Source organism: Protopterus annectens, chromosome 8.part1, assembly GCF_019279795.1.
Source record: "Protopterus annectens isolate FY-2018-M chromosome 8.part1, PAN1.0, whole genome shotgun sequence".
Lineage (NCBI taxonomy): Eukaryota > Metazoa > Chordata > Ceratodontiformes > Protopteridae > Protopterus > Protopterus annectens.
The window spans coordinates 498,490,700-498,510,304 of NC_056742.1; the positions used below are offsets into that span (position 1 = coordinate 498,490,700).

General features: G+C 46.1%; 1 protein-coding gene across 1 annotated transcript in view; it reads left to right on the plus strand.

Annotated features, from left to right (window-relative positions):
- LOC122810165 (cadherin-3-like) overlaps nucleotides 1-19,605 on the plus strand; it is a 1,031,939-nt gene that overhangs the window by 320,218 nt on the left and 692,116 nt on the right. Inside the window, exon 8 of the mRNA XM_044081643.1 lies at nucleotides 18,476-18,604. Within this exon, the coding sequence (XP_043937578.1) occupies nucleotides 18,476-18,604 (129 nt within the window). The remainder of the gene's footprint in view (nucleotides 1-18,475; nucleotides 18,605-19,605) is intronic.

Sequence of the window (19,605 nt, forward strand, 5' to 3'; positions counted from 1 at the left end):
CTAGTGGCAGGGCAACAACCAGCGAGGCACAGACGCAGCTACTACCACTGCAACAGGACAATCAGTGACTTGGCTCTGGCACCGCCTACCAGGGAACAGATAGCAGCACCCTTAGGCGGAAAGCTAGCCTTATTTTCAAAAAACTGGCACTGCATCACAAGGGACAAGTGGATTTTGCAAACTATAGACCAAGGTTACAGGTTTCATTTCCATACTCTACCAGGAAAAAGAGGAATGCCAAACCTACCACCAAATCAAGACAGAAGCTCTAAAACAAATAGCTCAATTAGTAAGAATGAGAGCTGTGGAAAAGGTACCATCTATGGAACAAGGAAAGGGATTTTACTCCAGACTCTTCCTGGTACCAAGAAGAGAAAAAATGGAGGCCTATTCTCGACCTGTCTGCTTTAAACACATTCCTCGTTGTTCCAAAATTCAAAATGCTGACCCTACAGCAGCTTCTTCCCATGCTGGGCAAGGAGTCTTGGCTGGTAACTCTAGATCTCAAGGAGGCATACCTGCACGTCCCCATACGACCAAATTGCAGAAGATACCTCAGATGTCTTGCAGGATCAGAGCATTATCAATTCTCAGCATTGCCCTTTGGCTTATCTACTGCACCCAGAGTGTTCACGAAATGCCTGGCATCAGTAATCGCTCATTGCAGACTTCAGGGAATCCAAATTTATCCATACCTGGACGACTGCCTGATACAAGCGGACAACAAAAACAAGCTACCAGAAGACTTACAAAGAGTCATTTACTTGCTGCAAGCCCTGGGATATACAGTCAATATAAAAAAGTCAAGGCTGATACCATCCCAAAGAATAACCTTTTTAGGTGCAGAGCTGGACACATCAAAGCAGATGGCATTCCTAACTGTGGAAAAACAAGAACAACTTCCTCTCTACTTCTTGGCATTAACAAAGCAGAACCATCTAACATCAAGAAAAGTACTGCAAGCCCTGGGCTTCATGGCATCCTGCATAATTCTGGTCCCTCATGCCAGACTGCATATGAGAAAGCTACAGTGGTACCTGAAGAATTTATGGTCTCAACACAGACACAGCCTAGAAACCAAAATTCCACTAATACCATGCCTGAAGCAAGAGTTTCTATGGTGGGCTCAGGCCTGTCAATCAAACACAGGTTTGCCCTTCTACAGCATTCAACCAAGCCAAACCATCACAACGGACGCCTCAGACCTTGGTTGGGGGGCCCACATGCTGGACAAGTGCATACAAGGCCTATGGACTCAAGATCAGCTGCACCTGCACATAAATCTAAAGGAAATGCTGGCAGTAAAATTGGCAATCCAGACATTCAGACCATTCCTCCAAGAAGGGCAGTTGATAAGGACCGACAACACCACAGTTATGTGGTACATCGACAAACAGGGAGGCACACATTCATACCCTCTATGCCGGATGGCACTGGACCTATGGAATGTGGCTCTGAGCTACAACATTCAGTTGCAAGCAATTTTTGTACCGGGAAAAGAAAACATTCTAGCAGACATATTAAGCAGAACTACCACGGATGCCCACGAATGGATGCTGCACCCGGACATCTTCAAAACCATCACAAGAAAATGGGGACTACCACAAATAGACTTATTTGCATCCCCACTCAATCACCAGCTCAAATTCTGCACAAGGACGTACCACCCACTTGCTTGGAAGGTGGACTCCCCATCTTTCAGTTGGAAAAACCTGACAGCATATGCATTCCCACCACTTCCTTTGATGCACAAGGTGCTATTGAAAATCAGAGGAACGTCCAAGGATCATTCTGATAGCTCCAGACTGGCCAAGACAACATTGGTACCCATTACTGAGGAGCATGTCTCGGGAACAAATGTGGACACTATCCCTGATCCCATTGCTGTTAACACAGAACAGCTACAACATCCTGCATCCAAACCTGAAAACTCTGCAGCTGACTGCCTGGAACATTACATAAGAGCAACTAACCCAAATTTATCCCAAAGGGTTAAAGACATTATCCTTGAGGCTCGCAGACCTTCAACAAGAAAGAATTATGCAGCAAAATGGAAAAGATATCTCATTTGGAGTACTGCAAAGGGAAAAGATGCGTCACTGGTAAACATAGCCAACATCCTGGAGTACTTGGCAGAGCTCTTCCATACAGGCCTGTCCTATTCCTCCAAGATACACGCATCAGCTATTTCGGTAGAATACAGCTTGGATCCCCCTGTCTTCTCACATCCTCTGCTCAGGCAGTTTCTGAGAGGAATTAAAAATGTAAAACCACCTAGGAAACCACCATTGCCAGCATGGGACTTGAACTTTGTGCTAGAAAAATTGACACTTCCTCCTTTCAAACCAGCAGCAACAGCAGAATTACAATACTTATCCTGGAAGACTGCTTTCCTGCTGGCAATCACCTCAGCAAGAAGGGTTTCTGAACTACAGGCATTAATGGCAGTGCAACCCTTCCTGATCTTCCATCAAGACAGAGTGTCCATGAGAACAAATCCTACATTTATGCCTAAGGTGGTATCCAGAGTGTCTTTCTTTCCCAACCCACAGAACAGGGGAGAAAGACTGTTGCATACCTTGGATGTGCATAGACAATTACGCTACTACCTGGACAGGACCAAGTGCAATAGAAAAACTGACCAGCTTCTGGTAGCATATGCAACAGGAAAGGAAGGAAAAGCAATTTCAAAACAGACAATTTCCAAATGGATAGGAAATTGCATTAGATTTTGTTACTCCTTCCACGGAAAGAAAACTCCAGAGAACATCAGGCCTCACTCCACAAGGGCTACAGCCACTACTACAGCTTTCTTACGAGGAGTGGCTACCAAGGACATTATAGAGGCTGCTACTTGGACCTCTGTGCATACATTTGCCAAGCATTATAATTTACCTTTATACTCTAGATCCCGAGCAGGTTTTGCCACTGCTGTTTTGCAAGGGATCCTAACTACACCATAATCTCTCTTCATTCCTCCTCCCCTAGTTTGGCTATGGTATTCTACCCATTTGTAAGGACTGCAGATGCATCCTTGAAGGACATAATACAGTTTTGTACCTACCATAAATGTAGATGTCCGATAGGAATGCATCTGCAGTCAGGATTACCCACCCGCCTTTCCCTCTGTGGTACTCCCAGGGTATTTGCCATCTTTCAGCTAGCTTGGGGGGGGATCTATTATGGTGTATTTGTTTGTATATATGTACATACATGCTTATTTTATGTGTTTGCTCTCTACTATTTGGAAACATTGGCATTTATCCAAATTTAGACATCCAAGAGGGCACCTGGCATCTGGGGCAAGAAACACTGAGGAAAATGGCGTAGGCTGATGCCTTTATACCCGAAGAACTGCAGCTATGACATCGGGTGAAGTGCGACACCAGCCGAAGCCAGACCCAGACTTTGGAATCCGGCCGACCGAAGGGCTGCCTGACGACAGGACAACCCATTTGTAAGGACTGCAGATGCATTCCTATCGGACATCTACATTTATGGTAGGTACAAAACTGTACTTTCCAGAGGAACTGTCCAACAGACACAATTTATAAGAGACCTCCAGGCCTTCAGCCCCTACTAGGTCTAGAAGACCCCCCGAAGACAGCCCACTCAGCCTAGGACACTTCAGCCTGCTAGCCAGAGGCCTCCCTTTCTTGACTGCCTGCCACAACTCCTTCCTTCCTTCCATTGTCCACAGCCTCTCTCTCCTTACATGGTCACTTGTGCCCTCAGACAAGTGGGTTTTGTCCATCCTGTGGGAGGGTTACTTTATGATTTGGATCACCCCTCCGCCAAGTCTGGCTATGCCACAATCGCCTAAATCTCAGCTGTCCCTTCAATGTCAGGTCTTGAACAGCCTGCTGCTTCAAGGCACCATAGTCAGTCCCCCCCCCCCCTTCTCAAGGGAAAGTATTCTACTCCAGAGTATTTCTGGTCCCCAGGAAGGAAGAACCATGGAGACCTATCTTAGACCTCTCCCACCTCAACCTCTTAAAGGTCCCCACCTTCAGGGTGCTCACCTTACCCACATTCTTCCCCCTCATTCTTCCTCAGGCCTTCATGGCAACCCTGGATATAAAGCAGGCTTATCTTCGCATTCCCATAAAGCCTGCCTTCAGGAAATATCCAATTCCTAGCAGGCTCTTACTTTCAGTTCTGTGCCTTGCCTTTTGGGATCTCCACTGCCCCAAGGGTATTCACAAAATGTCTGGCTCCAGTAATTGCCTACTGCAGGACCAAGGGAATACAAATATTCCTGTAACTAGATGACCTCCTAATTCAGGCAGCAGACAGAAACCCTTTTTCACATGCAATACTTCCTGCTCCTGCTGCAGTCTCTAGGGTTCCAGATAAATTTCCCAAAGTCCCAATTCGATCTCGCACAGGACATTGTCTTCCTGTGATGCAGAATCAGGCCAGACATCATGATGGCCTCCCTTCCAGGGGAAGAAGTGATCTCTTTCCCACTACCTGTTCTCTGCCCTTCCTTCAGAACTGACTGCAAGACCATTCCTGCGACTACAAGGGTACATGGTGGCTACTATCCCCATCCTACCCTTAGTGAGGTTACACATGAGGAAATTTCAATAGTACCTTCGCTCAGTGTGGACACAGCACTCCCATCCTCTCTAGTTCAGGCTCCCACTCCTCCCAGTCTTCAAGAATTGAAATGGTTAGCTCAGGTAGCCCAGAATCCAGGACTACTCCTACAAATGCCTTCCCCCTACCAGACCACGCACACAGATGCCTCCGATCTGGGCTGGGGGGGCAACTCTGGGTCCATTGATAGTGCAAGGTTTGTGGACAGACTGATTCAAATGAGCACATAAATGTCAGGGAAATTAGCACTCCCCTTGGCCCTGCTGTCCTTCCAGTCTTACCTCCAGCAGGGCCTCCTAAAGATCTTCACAGACTATACCATGGTTATGTGATACCTACATCCCATCCCAGTACAACTCACAGGCAGATTTACTAAGCAGAACCAAATCAGAGAGCCCTGAGTGGATGCGATCAAGAGATGTTTCTAAATCTGGTCCACAGGTGGGTATTCCACAGATGGACCTGGTTTGCCTTTTCCACAAACAGCTGACTCCAGAGCTATTGCTCCAGGACACACTACCTGAAGGCATTACAAACAGATGCCTTCTCAATATCATGGAAAAGGAAATTCCTGTATGCATTCCTCCTTTTCACAGAGTCCTACTGAAAATTTAGCAGGACTCAAAAAAATCTTGCTGGTGACTCCCTACTGGCCAAGGCAGTATTGGTTCCCTCTACTTCATCTGTCAAAGGGCATTCACCACAAGTTTACCCCCCTCAGTGAACCTACTCGCATGGCACAAGGGGACACACACACCCACAGTGGCAGTCTCTGCACCTCACTTTGTGGTGGATAGGATTCTGATTCCCTTCAGACACCTGTACAATGAGGATGTCCTTTCAGTCCTGCAGGAGGCCAGGAAACCAAACACAAGAAAATCCTATCTGGTGTCAAAATATATGGATCTGCTGGACAGATATTCCCCTGATTCTTACCTGTGAACTATTAGTCCGGTTTGTCCTACTCTTTAAAAGCACACCTGTCTGCCATATCTGCATGCCTGCCTATGGACCCTCTGACAATCCAGACTGTCAAACTTTTTCTCAAGGGTGTTCTGCACCTAAGACCTCCCAGGAAAGTCTCTCCTCCCTGGGACCTAAATTATGTGTTGGGGAAAAACTAACTCTGGCACCTTTTAAGGCCCCCATAAAATTTTGCACATGGAAAAACTACTGCTAGTAGCTTTGTCATCAGCCTGAAGGGTTTCAGAGCTTCAAGCCCTTGTGGCTACACCCACTTCTGTTTTTTCATATGGACAGAGCCACCCTTAGGACAATCCCTTTATTTCCAAGATGGTCTACATTTCCTTGAATTAGGCTATTCACCTGCCTGATGTCTTCCCTAACCCACAGGGAGATGGCGAGTCCTTCATTCCATAGATGTTCGGACAACTCAGATTGTTTGCCTAAAACCGTACCTTTTTGCAAATGAGACCGACTGTCTCCTTTCATCCCAGGGCTCTGGGGAAAGCGGTGGGCAGATGGACAATTTCATTCTGGATTTGCAGGGCTATTTTCTTTTGCTACTTGCACCATGGGGAAGACCTTGCAAGGCAGTGTCAGGGCCCATTCTACGAGAACTATGGCCTCTTCTGGAGCCTTTTTTAAGGTCTAGACACTAATTCCATTCTGGAGGCAGCTACTTGGTCCTTGGTACACACCTTCACCAGATACTACAAACTAGACCTTAGTTCAAAGGGCACTGCTTACCAGAGCTATCCTGCATGGATTCCTGGAGCCCTCTTCCAGGCCACCTCCTAGTCAGTGAGGTTTGGTTCTCTCCCACTAGTAGAATACTGCCAACAGTGGGGTAGAAGGGCATAGGAAAGTTGTGTAAAATCTTACCGTAACCATAGATGTCCTTCTCTTCCATGTTGCAGTATTCCTTCCTCATACACGCGCACTTGCTCTCCTCCTGCTTCTGGACAGGCTATGCCTTCAAAACTGGTTCAGTCTGTGGCTTTTAGCCTATGTTCTGATGGCTGGTATGTGCAGATGTCACCTTTATGGCCCACGTTCCTGCCTCCACTTCAGACATCCACGCCAAGAGGGACTGAATCTTTGGAAACCTGGCTGGACAACCTGATTGGAAGAAGGGTAAACCCACTAGAATACTGCAACATGGAAGAGGACAGCTATGGTTATGTTAAGATTTTACACAGCGTTCCTTTCACCATAACTTTTTCCCCACAGGTTAACTTTCCTAGTATATACTCTGCTCACAGTTCTCGCAGCTAGTTTCTTGCATAATATTTTCTCACCAACACCATCTTAACTAAATGTCTGTTCTAAAAGCATAGTAGACTTCTCACATACATGGGTGCCTCTGTCTTCAGGATTCCATTTGCCAGACTCCAAATGAAAGTTTTCACACCTGAGACCAGCATCTTCACTTATCCTTTACTGTTTGTGCTCATTGATGAAAACTCATTTTTAATGGGCCAGTAAAAGTTCTACTTCACACCAACCCCTCTGTGGCCACTGATGCCTCTGACTTTGCTGTGGGCTGTTTGTCAAGTTAAGGTCCAGGGGATTTAAAGTCAAAGTTCAGACTCCTGAAGGAAATGATGGCCCTCGTAAATGCTCTGAAAACCTGCTTTTGGTGATCAGGATCTCTTGGCGATAATAGATCACTAGTACATAGATAAGGGAACAAGGTCTTGATGTCCTTCAAGAATGCAACTGCAGTCATAACATATGGGTTGTCCTGCCTCAGGCAGCCCTCGGTCGGCCGGATTCCAAAGTCTGGGTCCGACGTTGGCTGATGTTGCATTTCTCTCCGTCAGAGCGGCTGGAGTACATAAGCATCAGCCGACGCCATTTTCTTCAGTCTTTCTTGCCACGCGGTGCCTGAAGCAGAAGCAGTTTGCAAGTGCCGGTCGGTCAGCTCCTGTATTCTTCGATTCTGAAGTCATCAAAAAAGCTAAGTACCCCGTTGGGGACCTTTTCTTGCCTCAGCCGATGTCTGAAATTACTGAAAAAGTTAACAATTGTCTTTCTTGTGGTAAACAAATACCTCAAGGATTTCCACTCTTACTGTCTTCCTTGCCTTGGCCCAGACCACGACGTCTCTGCCTGTGTCGCCTGTGCTCGCCTCAATAAGCGCACTTAGGCGCCGGGCGGAGTTCGCTGAAGATTTTTTCGGCGAAAAATTTGCTTATACAATGCCGTCGGAACTTCCAAAATCGCAAACTCCCAAGAAACGAAAAGACTGGGACAGACATCCTCGGCCCGTGTCTACCACCGACTCCATGCCAAAACCTACCGCAAGTGCTCCGGTTCCTCCTGAGATGGTTATTCCACCGCTCCGAACCGAAGACACCGCATTACCGACGACTCCGATACCACTCCGCCAGTTATAGATTTTCCTCCGGATACTGAAACAGAGGAAATGCCCGAGACCATTGCTGTAGATAAGGTCACTCCTGCACGTGGAGCTGCCAGGCCTCCTATGGCCATGTCTATTAAGGCCTACACTCTGGCTAAGGCAGCCAGCAAGACCAAGCACCTTACTGCTAAAGCCTTACCTCAGCCTAGTCCAGAGACACAAATCATGACTATGGCCGCAGACTTAATTTCTATGATTAGAGGTTCACAGGCCCATCCTGAGAGAGGATCCCAGCCTCCTGATAAGAGGCCCCGGGTTGAACCCTTTGACCCTATCCCTTCAGATGAAGATTCTGAGGACTCTGTCCACTCCGATGGCCAGGAAGAGCTCTTCCAGACCTATGAGGACTCTGATGCAGAGGATTCCATCCCCTCTGCCTCCCCTCCTGAGGATATTTCTTTTGGGGAAGTTCTGCATACCATGAGGGAACATTTCAAGTTGCAAGGCCAGGAATATTCTGATTCCAGAAAGCGCCTTCGAACTTTCCTTAAAAAGCCCCAGCACAGGCCCTTAGCTATCCCTCCTGTGCTTGATGTCTTGGATGATTTATATTCTGACTCGTGTTACCCCTGATTCTCTTCCTCTTGCTCCAGCCAAGCCAGAGAGGTATTACAGGGTCCCAGAAACACATTCCCATTTATTCAGGGCCCATACTTTTGATTTGGAAACTATTTCTCAGGGACCTAAAGGTGTTTCAGCTTCCACCTCTAAAAAATCCCTTTCCTTCCAACAGGGAAGCTAGGTCATTAGAGAGATGGGGGAAAAAGGTCTACACCTCCACTACTTTATCTATGAGAGCTTTGAATTGCCTTTTTCATATGTTACAATATCAGGATTTCCTGTTAGAAGCTTTACAGAAAACATTGGCCTCTCCTGATCCTTTAGACAGGAAGTCTTTGCAGGAAGCTGTACATAACTCTCAGCAAGTCAGCAATCACTTCCTGCAGTGTGGATATGATGCACTGGAAGCTTCATGTAGGGCAGCTATGACAGGGGCAGTCATTCGTAGACATGCATGGTTAAAAGATCAACCTCTACCAGATCAGGTTAAGGCAAAACTTCTGGATGCACCCTTGGAAAAGAACAAGCTTTTTGGTGCTAATGCTAAAGATGTGTTAAAGTCCATCGAGGAAAAAGTAAAATCAGTTCAGACGGTTAAAGATTTCCTCCAGGTTCAGCCCCCCAGATTCAGTAGGAATTGGCCTTCAAAAAACTGGTCCTTTCCTAATCCTGAAAAATTTCAAAGGGGTAAAACGTGGCCGAGGAAGAGGACAATACAGAGGTCCTTACAGGGGACGACAATGGCAGCCAGCAAACCAAAGAAGTGACACAGGGGTTTCCCCTGCCCCACAGCCACAATCTCAATGACTTTCCTCTACTTCTGCCTACCAAGGAACAAATGGAAGCTCCGAACAAATGGAAGCTCCTTCGGGCGGAAAATTATCTCAATTTCAGACAATTGGCACAGATTGACAAAGGACAAATGCATTTTGGACATTATAGACCAAGGTTACAGGTTCCATTTTCATACCTTACCAAGAAAACAAGGCATGCCAAACCTACCACAAAACCAGAGGGCAGAGGCTATCAAGCAAATTTCTCTGCTGGCTCGGATAAAAGCAATAGAAAGAGTTCCACAACAAGAACAAGGCCAGGGGTTTTACTCAAGACTGTTCCTTGTTCCAAGAAAAGAAACTCAATGGAGACCAATACTGGATTTGTCCGCATTAAACACCTTTCTCATAGTGCCAAAGTTCAAAATGCTGACTACAGCAACTCCTTCCCATGCTGGGCAAGGGGTCTTGGCTGATTACTCTGGACCTCAAGGAGGCATACCTGCATGTCCCTATCAGACACAGTTGCAGGAGATACCTCAGATTTCTTGCAGGGCCAGAGCATTATCAGTTCTCAGCATTGCCATTTGGCTTATCTACTGCGCCCAGAGTATTCACAAAATGCCTGGCTTCAGTAATTGCTCATTGCAGGCTCCAGGGGATCCAGATTTACCCGTACCTGGACGACTGCCTCATACAAGCGGACGACAAATTGATGACAAAAAACTTGAACTATGTCATACGATTACTTCAGGCTCTGGGATGCACAGTCAACTTCCAAAAGTCAAGACTTCAACTATCCCAGCAAATAACCTTCTTAGGAGCCAAACTAGACACAGCCTCTCAAATGGCTTACCTGACAGAAGACAAGCAAGAGAAGTTAACTCATTATTTCAAAGGTTTGGCAAAACTCACCCAGATGACTGCAAGGAGATTCCTACAGGCCCTGGGTTACATGGCATCCTGTATTCTCCTGGTTCCATTAGCAAGACTACACATGATAATGCTTCAATGGTACTTAAAAAGCCTATGGTCTCAGCACAGCAGCAACTTGGAGACAACCATACCGCTCATTCCATGCCTACAAAAGGAATTCCTATGGTGGGCCTCGGTAAGCCAGGCAAACACAGGTATGTCATTCAAAAAAACCACAGATAACAGACCATGACCACAGACGCCTCAGACCTTGGATGGGGGGGCGCACATGGAAGGCAGATGTATACAAGGACAATGGTCTCCAAAGGAAACATCTGCATATAAACCAAAAGGAAATGCTGGCAGTAATGCATGCCATCGAGTCCTTTCGACAACTTCAGCAAGGCCATTTACTGATACGGACAGACAACACCACTGTGATATGGTATATAAACAAGCAAGGGGGCACCCATTCTTACCCCCTTTGCAGATTGACAATGAATCTTTGAGAAAAATCACTGAGCCTAAACATACAGTTACAATCCCAGTTTGTTCCAGGCAAAGACAATGTGCTGGCGGACAGCCTAAGCAGGGATTTCACAGATCCACACGAGTGGAGGTTACATCCGAACATCTTCACACAACTCACTTCGACATGGGGCAGGCCAGAAGTAGACCTGTTTGCCTCTCACCTCAACCATCATCTACAAAAATTCTGCTCAAGGACATACCACATCCACAAGCTTGGAAAATAGATGCGCTCTTTCAACTGGAACTTCCTAAAAATCTATGCATTCCCACCTCTGCCACTGATGACCTCAGTATTACTAAAGATCAAAGCAGAGAGACCCAAGGGGATTCTAATAGCTCCAGACTGGCCAAGACAACACTGGTATCCACTACTACGGAGCATATGTCACACCAAGAAGTGGGCCCTTCCTCAATGGCCCCTACTTTTGACAACACAACTTCAAAACAGTGCATCCAAACCTTCAGACACTGCAGCTAACAGCCTGGGAGATCCCATGAATAACCTCAATCTATCTCTCTCCAAGGAAGTTCAGCGGATATTAACAGAGGCTCGAAGACCATCCACCAGAAAGGTTTACTTAGCAAAATGGAAGAGATTCAGCATTTGTAATACCAGCAAGGGGCATGATGCATCATTATTGAACATCCCCACTCATCCTGGAATATTTGGCAGATATGCTACAGAATGGACTCTCATATTCTTCCATAACGATATATGCTTCAGCTATTTCAGCTAGATATAACACTGACCCGCCTGTCTTTTCACATCCTTTGCTAAGGCAATTCCTCGGGGGAATCAAGAACATTAAGCCACCAAGAAAGGCTCCAGTGCCAGCCTGGGACCTCAACTTTGTCCTAGAAAAACTGACTCTCCCTCCATTTGAGCCAGCAGCTTCAGTCGACTTACAATTTTTTATCATGGAAGACAGCTTTCCTGTTGGCAATTACCTCAGCAAGAAGGGTTTTGGAACTACAGGCCCTAATGGCAATACCACCGTTCATAATCTTTCACAGACAGGGTCTCATTAAGGACCAACCCTACCTTTATGCCAAAGGTGGTATCTAGGGTTTCTTTAAATCAAGCTATTCATATGCCTGCTTTCTTCCCCAATCCTGAAAATAAGGGGGAAAGACTGTTACATTCCTTGGACATTCACAGACAACTTCGATACTACCTGGGCAGAACCAAGGCCAGTAGGAAGTCTGAACAACTTTTTGTAGCTTACGCCCCTGCAGTCCAAGGAAAAGCAATTTCAAAACATACTATTTCAAAATGGATTGGGCATTGCATCAGATTCTGTTATTCCTTTCATGGGAAGACTGTTCCTGCCAATGTCAGACCACATTCCACCAGAGCTACAGCCACCTCTACACCTTTTATTAAGAGGGGTGCCTACAAAGGACATTCTAGAAGCTGCTACATGGAGCTCAGTGCATACATTCTCCAAACACTACAATCTCCCTCTATACTCCAGATCCAGAGCAGGCTTTGCTTCGGCAGTCCTGCAGGGTTTGATTGCCACACCATCTTTTTCCTAGAGCATTCCTCCTACCCCAGCTAAGCTATGGTATTCTACCCATATGTTATGACTGCAGTTGCATTCTTGAAGGACATAATACAGTTTTGTACCTACCATAAATGTAGATGTCCGATAGATATGCAACTGCAGTCGGATTTTCCCTCCCTCCATACCCCTCTATGCCTAGGGTCCACTCCTATCCCTGTTTCTCTTAGCTGGGGATATCTGTTATGGTGTATCTGTTTATTGCTTACTTTGTCTGGAATCCTGTTTTTGTCTTCCAATTTGATTACAGCCTTCCTTGGAGGGCACCTGGGGCAAGAAACACTGAAGAAAATGGCGTCGGCTGATGCTTATGTACTCCTGCCTCTCTGACGTCTGAGAAATGCGACATCAGCCGACGTCGGACCCAGACTTTGGAATCCGGCCGACTGAGGGCTGCCTGAGGCAGGACAACCCATATGTTATGACTGCAGTTGCATATCTATCGGACATCTACATTTATGGTAGGTACAAAACTGTACTTTCCCTTCATATCCTAGGCAGTCATGTATAGTCTGTAGCAGTTGATTTACAACTTAACCCTAGTGGAGTTTCCCAGACATTTTATGTGAGCCAAGTAGTGCACAGGGCAGATCAGGTCGATGCTCACGAGTGGCTGCTACACCCCGAGGTCTTTCTGCAGATGGTCAACAGTGGAGAAATTTCAAGGAGGTTTGCCTTGTAGATAAACCAGAACTGAAAATAGGTGTCTAACAGATGCATCCACAATGTCTTATGCCATCCCCTTCCTAACTGATCTTTCAGAAACAGGGATGACTTGACATGCTGCTTACCTCCTTTTTGGCCAATACATCACTGCTTTTGTATGCAACTGCCTAGGGCTAGTTGCCAAAAAATTCTGTAGTGGACATGTTTGTTCAAGAAATTGGCTTCTTTATTCGTCTCCCCATTCCATCCAACTAAAAATTAAGCTTTTGATTTTTTTGAAGACTTAAGATTGGTGTTAAAGGCAACATTTCTTCCAGAAAATTCTGTTTATCCAGCTGTTTTTTATAGTCTCTGCCATAGCAGGTAACGTTCATCCCACGTGTGGATACTCCCAGCTCTCCATTATCTGTGGGAATTGCTAATTTCAGGTCTTTGTACTTGATGCATTTCAGCCATTTCAGCATGTTTGCCATTGGATGCCTCTCTCACTTTAAACAGTTTAGTTTTTTGGCGTATCTGACCGCAAAGTGGAAAAAATGGTGTTCTTGGAAATCTGAATTTTTGGGGGATGTTGAGTCTGCAAACTGCAGCCATTTCTCAAATTTACTTTGAAGACTGCCCTGCCAGTAGCAGTTATGCTGGACAGGTATCCAAATTATATCCTTGTCTGCTAAGCCTTTTTGATCTTTCACAGATTTAGGTGATTTTTGGAACCAACTCTATGCCAAAAGTTCTGTATTTTATTTCAACCAGACTGTCCATATGTTTTTTATACTCAAAAACAAGGGAGAATTCTTCATACCGTACACTGTCCTGTTCTCATGTTGAAGTATTCCAACTCTTGGTTTTCTTCTTGCTACCCGAATGTCCAGCCAGTATACAAAAGCTATTCATTGCTAGGTGTGTGGGACATCTGACACTGGCACAGGGGATGTGGGCCATAAAACTGATGTCCGCACACACCTTCACTGTCACCAGTCGAATGCCAGCTGTTCTGCCATTCCAGACATCGGATCAAAAAACTTGGGAGGGTGGCCTAATGTTAAGGTGTTTGCTTTATAAACGCAAGGTGCAGGGTTAGAGTCTCACAAGGGGTAATTGGCTAAGCTTTAAATGGCTCACAAGGGTAGTTAGCTTAGTACTAATCTACGAACCTAAAAATAAGAAACTTATTTTGGGCCATTTGAGTCTCTACATGCCTGTGTGGTGAACTTTGCCTGTTTTTAGGGCCTAAGGATGACCATAAGTCCTACTGAATCTGGTAGGCCTTTGTTCTGAAAACCTAGTGCAGTCATCTGCATGCATTAAACATTTATCTTGAGAATCGGTGACTTAAGTGCTTAGTGTTTGGTACTGAGGGGCTGGTCTGGTCAGCCTGTAAGCCACCCAAGAAAAAGGCCAGTATTGCCAGGCCTGAATGTGTAGTTGCACCTCTTCCACCTGATGTCCCTCCTGCGGTTGTCAGCTTGGAGGAATGCTCTTGCTGTTACAAGTGTAACAGGTACCAATGTGGAAGCTGCAGAACCTAGAGGGGAAGGCATGTCCTTGGAGGTACAGCACATGTAGGTTTCAGACAGTGAGAGGGAAACCTTCCCTTGTACTGGCTGCATGGAAGGATCCCTCAACTTCCTTGCAGACTTCTGAACCCAGGCCTACTTGGCTCCACCCACTAGGCCTTCTCTTAAAGGGCAGGAAGCATAATTTCTCCCCCAGTAGAGCCAGCCAGACTGGCCTTTTCTCAACCTTTTCAGTGCCTTTATGACTAAGGCCTGCTACGCCTTTAGCTTCCACAGTGGCTTCTCCTGTGATGAGACCTAGGCCTCAGGCCTTGGATACTTCCCAGGCTGAAGCTGAAGTCTTCATCCTCTTCCTCAGAGGATTCCCTGTCATATGTCTCCCAGTTGCCATCCCTCTTGGCTATGCCTTCCTGGAGGAAGAATCTGCAGAGGCAGATTCCCCAGCTGAGGATGTCACCTTTGGGGAGACCATTGCAAAGATGAGGAGCCATTTCAAATGGGACTCCCGTCAGCTGAAAAGTTCAGAAAAGGTATTCTGAGCTTCAGATGGACCCCCTGTCCCTTAGCTATACACCCAGTACTGCCAGCTTTTCTGGATGGCATTCAGTGCAGCATCCCTCAGTCTTGATTTCTCAGCCTCCAGCTCCTCGTAGTCCTGACATATTTTGCAAAGATTCTGATGGGGCCAAATTTCTGGTTCTGTCCTGCAGTTGATCCTGACAGTTTCAGTCTCAACCAATAAAGATTCTAAACTCCTACCTTCTTCCTCCCTTTCCAGTGGGACAGTAAAGCCCTAGAACATCTTGGGAAGAAAGTCTGCACTTCATCTACCTTGGCCTTCAGGGCAATAAATTACCAAATGAATGTCCAAACATGCCCTTGCCCTTCTGGAAAAAGCCACTAAACAACTTGGCGATATTCCAGCCTCTCCTGCTAAAGTACCTGCACTTTTCTGTAGCCTCCTCCACATTTTCATAGGATTATAGGAGGTTACTAGGCTATTGGCACTGAGGCCCTTGTATGCCAAGCCAAGAGTTTGGCCCATGTTTTTAGACATGTCTGCAACCTATGCCCCTGTCCGGCAGGGACATGGGTGGAATCTCAGCGGTATAATTTGTTTCTTATCCAGTTATCCAGGTTGCGCTTAAAAAGGGGTAAAGAGATATCTGCTTGACGTGCAGAGGGATTTTATCCCATAGATGGGAGGAGTCTGTGGGAGACGCCTGTCCCGCCAGCAAGTCCTGTTGAGGCTGTGCGTGTGAAGAGTGGAGTTTGACTTGCAGATATGCAGCAAGTCCCATCAAGATGGGGTCTGATAGCCTTGTATGCCAGGCAGAGGTCACCTCTGAGGAGTCTGTATGAAAATGAGTAGACAGCTAGGACTTTTAGCCTGTGTGTAGGGTAGATGTTTGAGGCCCTGGATCCTCCTGGTGAGGAACCTCTGTCTCTCCAGCTGCTGCATGTCATGGTACCTGCCAAAAGGGGCATTGTACTCTATGGCCCTTGCAAGGATGTTATGACCTTGTCAATGGATGTGATAGAGGTGGGCCATGTAGAAGGCTTTCAGTACAATGGAAGCAATGCGGTGGACAAATGTCACATTGCTATTCATCTGGGTGCACAAATCCCTCACGACTGACTGCATGCTTAGGATGTTAATGTGATGATTTGTGGGGACATCACTCTTCCCCAAAGGGGATGATGCATTTTTGGGTATTCAGCTTGGTCACATTTCTGGCATCAGTCATTTGTCAGACTCTGAGGATGTCCACATCACTAGGGGAATTGACTGTGCCCACTTGGAGTCACCTGCAAACTTGGTCCGCCATCACCCACTGGTTTTGGCCTGCACCTCTAAAGTATATCCCAAGTAAGAGGCCCCAAGACCGAATCCTGGGGTATGCCGCTTGTTGCAGGTCTACTGCTTGAGGTGGTTTCCCCTATTTTAACTAGGTGGGTTCTCAATGAGCCAGTTTGCTACCCATCTGGTAACATATGGATTGATGCCTAGCTGAGTGTTTGTTTATGCCAGAGTGGGGAATAGTGTCAAAGGTTTTGGCCAGGTCAAGGTAAGCAGTATGCAGTCTTCCCCTCATCCATGGCTTTGACTGTCTCAAAGAAGTCTAACAAATTTAGCAGACATGACCTCTTAATGAAGCCAAACTGTGGGAGCAAGTGCTTGGAGGTTGCCAATATCCTTGTTAATGTAATCCATGATCAGTTCCATGGCCTTGCAGATCAGGCTAGTTATATCTGTCTGCAATTTCCCTGATTGGTAGACGCTCCACCTTTGTGTAAAGGGATGACTGTGGCTGTCCTCCACTCAGCTGGGACAAAGCCAGTACTCGGGCTTTGGTTGAATAGGGTGCCAAAGGGTATGACTATACATTTTTTGGCATTTAGCTTTAAACCATGGTGCTGGCACCAGTTATCTGTCTCTGTGAGACCTTTTTGAAGGATGTTTGTCAGCTGGAGAGTTGATTATGGCACCCAGTTTGCAGTCGTCTGCGAACTTGGTGAGCCATAGTCCTCCCACATTTGCCTGTACCTCGGAAAAGTATATACTGAACAAGAGTGGTCCCAGGACAGAACCCTGTGGGACGCCACTTGTGACTGGTTTAGAGTCTGACATGGCTCCAGCAACTCACTCTGTGGGTTCTGTCTTTGAGTCAGTTTGCAACCCATCTTGTGACATAGGGGTTTATATTTAAGCTGGCTAGCTTATCTATGATGCCCGAGTGGGGTATTGTGTCAAATGCCTTTGCAAGGTCCAGATAGGCTGTGTGGACTACCTTCCCTTCATCTGTGGCTTTGGTGACTGTTTCAAAGAAGTCAACCAGGTTCAAAAGGCAGGATCTGCCCTTGACAAAGCCAAATTGGGTAGGATCTAGTGTCTGTAGGTCCCCAATGTCTTTGTTTATGAGCTCCATGATGATCCTCTCCATAGCCTTGCAGACTAAGCTAGTCAGGCTTATGGGACGAAAGTTTCCAGGGTCTGTAGAGGCTCCACCTTTGTGGAGTGGGACCACTGTTGCTGTACTCCATTCTGTGGGCACATATCCTGTAGTGAGGCTGAGATTGTATAGCTGTTTTATTTGAGGGATTAGTTCCTCTTGTAGTTCATGTAGGACGCAACCTGGGACGCCATCTGGTCCCATGGAAGCAGTGTTTTTTGCTTTGGAGAGGGCAGCCTTCACCTGAGCATCTGAGATGTTTGGGAGGCAGCCGGGATAGATGCTTGCTCTTTTGGGGGGGGAGGGGGGGGGAGTAGTTTGCACTGAACCTGTCTGCCAGGATATTGGCGATGTCTGTTGGTTCAGTGTATTTTTTGTCATTTAGAATCAACTCAGAACAAGTCTGGGAGTTGCATCCCAGGTTTCTAAACTGAAAAAAGCCTTATGATTGTCTTTGGTGTCCTGTGCAATTTTTCTCTCTAAGCTGGCCTTGGAGGATTTTGAGGGATCGTAATTTTTTGTTAGTACTGATAAGAGATGCCTTCCCTTTAGGGATTTTGCTCTATCATGATGTAGCTTCCTCCTTCTGTTGTACAGTTTATGGCAGAGGTCCACCAGACTGGACGCCTGCCTTTGGATGATTGGGTCTTGGTTTTGTTTGGGATAGCATGATCCATGCATTCCTGGAGATGCTTGGGGTTTACAAAATGAGCAGATAGGTGGTGTCACTTCTGCTCATTTACCAAAATGTTTGTAGTTGAAGACATATGCTGATGAAGACATTGTATGCCATTTCAGCTGTGATTAATTGCATTTTAAATGCTTTAAACTGTACATGAAAGGGATATTCACACCGTTCCTAGAGCTACTAAACATTTGAGATCTGAATTAAGTTTCTTGGTGCCTTTCCCTTGGAGTTTGTTTTGGTAAAATTTATGCATTATTACTGTAGCACATATTGGGTAAATTTCTGATAATGGCTGCAACCTTTTGTTTTCTTTAGTCTGTGAACAAATACACACTAACTATACAGGTCGCAGATATGGAAGGAGAAGGTCTGAGTGCAACTTCAACCGCAATTATCACCATTAAAGATCAAAATGACAACCCACCTTTGTTCATTTCCAAAACGGTAACTATTATGCTCTTGTTTTGAGTAAAGTTGATTCATACATTGTATGAAATGTATTATAAGGAGCTGATGCTAAGGGGTGCAACAGTAGATAGAACGTAAAAGCCCAGCGTTTGTGGGCCATTGTTAGACTTGTATTCAACAGTACTGCACTTTACTGTTCAGGTTTGCTGTATAGGTATGGAACTTGGGACATGATGGGACTTGCCTATGCTGAACAGATCTGAGGAGGCTGCAGACCTTTGGTGCTTCAGGATGATTGCAGAGATCTCATTGACTGCGGTAGTTTGGTCATATAGTAAAGGACTGATTTCACAGGCTTCTACTGTGGACAGGAGCAAGCTAATGAAAGTGGGGACATTACAGATAAATACCAACTTTACAGGTAACAATTTTCCCTTGTCACACTTTGCCCCATGCTTGCTAAATAGTAAGTCTCTAATCAGACTGGCCCCATTTTTGATTCCACTTTTGGGGCTTTCATTTAGAGCCAAAGACTGATCTCTTGGGGGGGGGGGGGTTCAAGACAGCTGAGAACATACTTTCTTTGGCATCCCAGCTAGGAGAGCATTTTGAGTGCCTAACCCTAGTCCACGTGGATGGGCTGAGCAATCTGTCCCTGCAAGGGCTTGGTATGCCTTCTCTACATGGCTGTATGCTAATAAGTGCTTAGTATGGAGGCTACCACCCATCAGTGGTTTGGAAAGTCTAATGCCCACCCCCATGTGTAGTTGTAGCATAGCATCTTTTCTGAGGGATCTTGTGCAGTATATGGTAAGCTGCACCCTGACCTTTCAACTTGGGTAGGCTTGCCCATTCTTGTCACTGCTGGCAAGTGAGCCCCTAATACTTTAGTCACGTGGCCGTATTCAAACCACTATCCTTGGACACCAATGGTGCCAGGTAAAATCTACTGTTTGATAGTAGTTGGAACTCTACCCTGGGTGGTGGTTGGCAACTGGTACTGTCAATAAGCAGCTTTTTTTTTGAAGATTTATTGC